The sequence below is a fragment of the Sinocyclocheilus grahami genome, unplaced genomic scaffold (assembly GCF_001515645.1).
Source record: "Sinocyclocheilus grahami isolate Dianchi unplaced genomic scaffold, SAMN03320097.WGS_v1.1 scaffold234.1, whole genome shotgun sequence".
NCBI classification, from domain to species: Eukaryota; Metazoa; Chordata; class Actinopteri; order Cypriniformes; family Cyprinidae; genus Sinocyclocheilus; species Sinocyclocheilus grahami.
Window position 1 is genome coordinate 2,274,890 of NW_015505413.1, and position 4,869 is coordinate 2,279,758.

Consider the following 4,869-nt stretch of genomic DNA (forward strand, 5'->3'; position numbering starts at 1 on the left):
CAACACATCATCTGTAGCTGAAGCATTAACCTAACAAAATGACACAAATACAGTCCATCCGATGTTCTTACAGACATTTATTCACCCAAACGCATTTATACCTTACAGATTGCATTGGTATAAAACAAATAAGATGATTACATGTGTTTTAAAGTTGACCTAACAATTTAATGTTCTCTTACTGCTTTATTTCGTCTTCATGAGTCTCCCCGCCGGTCTGCCAGCATACTGCGGGAGGAAAATACTGCTTAGCACAGCTTTACTAGGAAAGTGAGCAAGTAATATTAAAATAATTCATACAAGACGATGAAGAAAAGTGTATAGATGTGTTTTAACGTACCTCTGTGACTCTCATCTCCCCGCTGGTCTGCCTCGGAGGAAAAGACCGGTTCATACAGCTCCACTCGGGAAACTGAGAGATTCTTACAGAAACTTAAACCTGGCTTTATATCGCGCAAATAACATCAGCATACAACACATCAAACGATAAAAGAGTCAAAAATGAAAATTAACCTATTATACTCTTGTGGTTTTTCATCTTCACGAGTCTTTCACAGAGCCGCTGCCGAGGAGCAGATTTCTTTGACCCTGGCAACACGATTGCTGAAATATGATTGGATAAAAGCTCTAATATAAACATACACTGCTGGAAGCAGTGCAACAAAGAGAAAAGCTATGAAATGAAGAGAATAGACTATTGGAAATAATTTAATACACATTCATGGAAAAATATATTAAAACTAAATCAGTGATTCTGATAGTGTTTAGGCCAGCAGAGAAGGCTTTGCTGGCCCTGACGGCCCACCACTGGTTTTATGTATAGTATGTGTTATATACTATACATCAAATGGTTCATAAATATGTTTTATATAATTTATACTAATATATATATATATATATATATATATATATATATATATATAAATTATATAATTATTATAAATGTTTATTATTATTATAATTGATTCATTATAAATAAATTTTCTATACATACTGTATATAAACTGTTCATGCTTTAATATTTTATTTTTAAGTATTTTAAACATTTTAAAATGTAATATTTATATAATATATTTTATATACTATAATATTATCCAGCATATTATTTATAACTAATATTTGTCAAATATAATACATATAAATTGTTTATATTTTATAAACCTTTCATATAATTCACAATCTATATATCTAATCTATTTATTAATCAAATATTTTTATTTATAATTTTACAATACATGTTTTAAATAAACATACATCACATTTCTTCAATGCGGCAGATGGATGGCATACTTCGCTCATGCATGGCTTTGAAAACATAGCAGAACATGATAATAATTGACTGACGTGGTTATTTTAAACCATGTCAATACTGATCAATACTAGCATGGTCACCAATATATCATGCATGCCAAAAGCCAAACATGACAGTGTGGTGACATCAGTCTGACAGCTAAGCGTGTTTGTGGAGGGTTTCCCCATAAAAGCAAACAAAAAGGTCACCAGGTAATTAAGCTTGTTTTTGTGACCCGCCACCGTGCAGCAGATGGACTGAACTCTGCTGTCTGTGAGACTTACACACCGCACCTGAGATCAAAGACGCCACTGGATCCAGTGGAACACCAGCAGCTGAGACCAGCAGTCCACGTGCTCAGAGATTTAAAGAAATACTTCACCCAAAAGAGAAAAAGCTCTGCATTGACTCATCCTTGTATTGTTCTGAACCGCATGCCTGCCTCTCTACAGCAGTCCGTGGACCCCTAGTGGTCCTTGACATAAGGCTAGGGGGTCCGTATAAAGTATGAATTTTTGTATACATTTTGTATATTTTGACATGACATGTTCCCATGAAAGAATAATCCAATATAGCTGATGATATGGCCAAATACTGGACAAGTCAGCTAACTTGAATTATACTTGACTGCATTTGGTCCTCACGAAGACACAAATGATACATAGATGAGTCAATTTTGTTCTGGGGGTCCTTGAGGATGGTTCTGAATTGGACTGGGGTTCGGTACGCCAAAAGGTTGAGATTCACTGCTCTACAGCAACCAAAAATTGCATTTTTGAATAATATCTTGAAATGTCTTTAAACATATTGGCTGGCCTTTTTGATATAATGAAAGTGAATGGGGACTAGGGCTTTCAGGCTTCAAAAAGAAACATTATAAGATGTGCATACATAATTTATAATATCATATCACATCTTCTGTGAGGAACAGGCCCAATTTTGAGTCAACCCTTTTTTCACTTAAAGGGGTCATATGATGTTGCTAAAAAGAACATTATTTTGTGTATTTGGTGTAATGAAATGTGTTTATGCGGTTTAAAGTTAAAAAAACACATTATTTTCCACATACTGTACATTATTGTTTCTCCTCTATGCCCCGCCTTTCTGAAACGTGTCGATTTTTACAAAGCTCATCGTTCTGAAAAAGCGAGGTGAACATGACAGATCTTCTTTATGCACCAAGAGCTTGTAACACTCCAAAGAGAAAGGAAAAAATGAAATCGCATCATATGACCCCTTTAAAAAAGCTTTACAAAATTTCATTTTGATGTCCAAACATCACCTTTTCAAATGACCTTGACTTAAATTTCTTTGCTTCTCGAACGATATTTTTAAACGGTTTGAGGAGACTTGCAATGTAGTGTGTAATTAGTATGGACCGCTTTTATATTTAGTTTTATCTCTCAGCCCCCATTCACTTTCATTAACTATCGAAAACAGCAGCCAACATTCTTCACCTTTTAGGTTCCTCCGGGGAAAAAAGTGAGTCATACAGGTTTAGAATAATTCCTTTGAGGGAGTGTTTTATTGGAGCCGAGACAACATTGCAATGAAACGGTCAAAGGTAAAAATAGAGAATACCAGAGACTGTTATCTTCCTTCACAGTCTTTCTTGCTTTTCCCCCAAATAAAGCAGCTTCATGTACATCTAAAAAGCACTGCCTAGCAACACTGGGTAGCCAGGATCAGACCCATTCAACTGCCATGCTCTCCACAGCAAGACAAAACACCAGAAGCTGATCATATACATCTGATTCATATCGATCCGCTCGAGCTGAATGGTTTTTTTCATTGGTTTAAAAGAGTCGGTTCATTCGAATCGTTTGTTCGGGAATCGTGCGACAGTGATCTCGATGTGTGTTTTTGATTCGCTTTAAAGAACCAGTTCATAAAAATCATTTGGGATTCGCACGACATTGTTCTCGCAGTATGTGTTCGTGAGCCGGCTCATAAAAGCCTTTTGTTCGGGAATCGGGGTTTTGCTTTTGATTCACTATAAGGAACCGGTTCAGAAGAATCGTTCGTTCAGGAATCGAACTAACACTGAGAGTCAGTGAATATCAGTGCAGGACGGGCTCTCAAAAACCGAACGCCAGGAAAACCATTCGGTTCTGGTGTTTAAAACCAGGAGTCGGAAACGGTTCTCGGTTCTCAACCCTTTTTAGGAAAAACAAATCGATATAAATCTATACAGTAGCTACACACAGCAGTCATGACAACAATACGCGTAGTTTCCTGAAAACTGCTTTTAAACTGCACTAACATATAGTTGACTAACAAACAGCGGACTTTGAAAACATGAACAGTTCAATGGTTTGTTATTGAAATGTCATGTAAATGCGAGTAAATTCCTGCTTTAACACACAAGTTGCAAGCGACTTTGACTCTGAACTTCATAACAGGTCAACAGATATAAACAAGACCTATAACGACGGTTTCCAAGCAAATGCATGCAGACTGACAGCTGTAAAACTCACTTTTATGTTTTCCAGAGGTCCAAGACTGTTTAGCCAGACTGGGACTGCGAATGATCGCGCGCCCGGCGGATTTCAGCGCGTCCATTATGAATACAGTTTATTGTGATATTTAATAATCCTGAGAGCTCGATCCTCTGCCCGATCCTCTCCCCGCAGGAAAACTTTTCTGACAGCCTGTGATTTTCTTCCTTTTCCTCGGATGATCCTGGGTGGATGGCTGGATGCACGAACATGCTCGCCACGGCGGGCGGGGCTTAGTATGTAAATCAACCGGATAATGTTCCGTCACGACGCTGCCGTGAGTGGGCGGGGTTCAGTATGTAAATTAGCCAGATAATATTCAGTAGGCGGGGCTTCGCGTGTGTATATAAACAATATGCCTTTTGACTCGTGTGATTAAAACAAACACTAATTATTATTAATGGGAAAATATTTATTTTATAGCATTAAGACGATTTAAACCACGCATAATATGAATAATGGTAAAAATGAAATAACTGAATAAAACAATAAAACCGCATTACACAAGAGCATAAGAGAAAAACACAAATACTAATCAAGAATATTGCAGATATAAGATGTTATGTTTTTATATAGATCTAGTGTTAATGTATAAACCTTATTATTAATATTATTTGCATAACAAATAAATACAATTAATTTAATATTCTAGTAGCCAATTCTATTAGCTTCTGTCATCTAACAGTAAGGGATTTTACACTGTTTACAGAAAAAAAAAAACATGTTGTTTTTTTAAAAACATTAGCATTCTGATATAAGTAAATTGCACAGCTGCACTACTGACAAATTTAGAGAAAAAAAGAATTTAAGAGTGTGTTAATTATGTAGAAGCTGATGTGACTTTAAGGTGTGCTTCTACACTGACAGCCCATCACCACATGGGGAAAGAGATGGAAAAATGGAAATAAAGAAACTGAACGGTGAAAGGATAAGACATTCAAGAGTGTTTCTCTGAGAAAGAGGTCATTTTGCTTGTCATTGGGTCTTTTGTCAACTCAGGGTGGCATCTTACAACCTCAATGCACGACTCAGAGAGCAAATAGAGACCGGGGCATCGGGTTCTTCTGACCCCTACCGTGA

The 4,869-nt window shown here is 36.6% G+C and overlaps 1 protein-coding gene across 3 annotated transcripts in view; it reads right to left on the minus strand.

The window, feature by feature from the left end:
• LOC107597650 (low density lipoprotein receptor adapter protein 1-B-like) overlaps positions 1 to 4,027 on the minus strand; it is a 53,440-nt gene extending 49,413 nt beyond the window's left edge. For all 3 annotated transcript variants that reach the window (XM_016288811.1, XM_016288809.1, XM_016288812.1), the window contains exon 1: positions 3,769 to 4,027. In XM_016288811.1, the coding sequence (XP_016144297.1) occupies positions 3,769 to 3,853 (85 nt within the window). In that variant the 5' untranslated portion in view covers positions 3,854 to 4,027. The remainder of the gene's footprint in view (positions 1 to 3,768) is intronic.
• Positions 4,028 to 4,869: the final 842 nt, after the last annotated feature.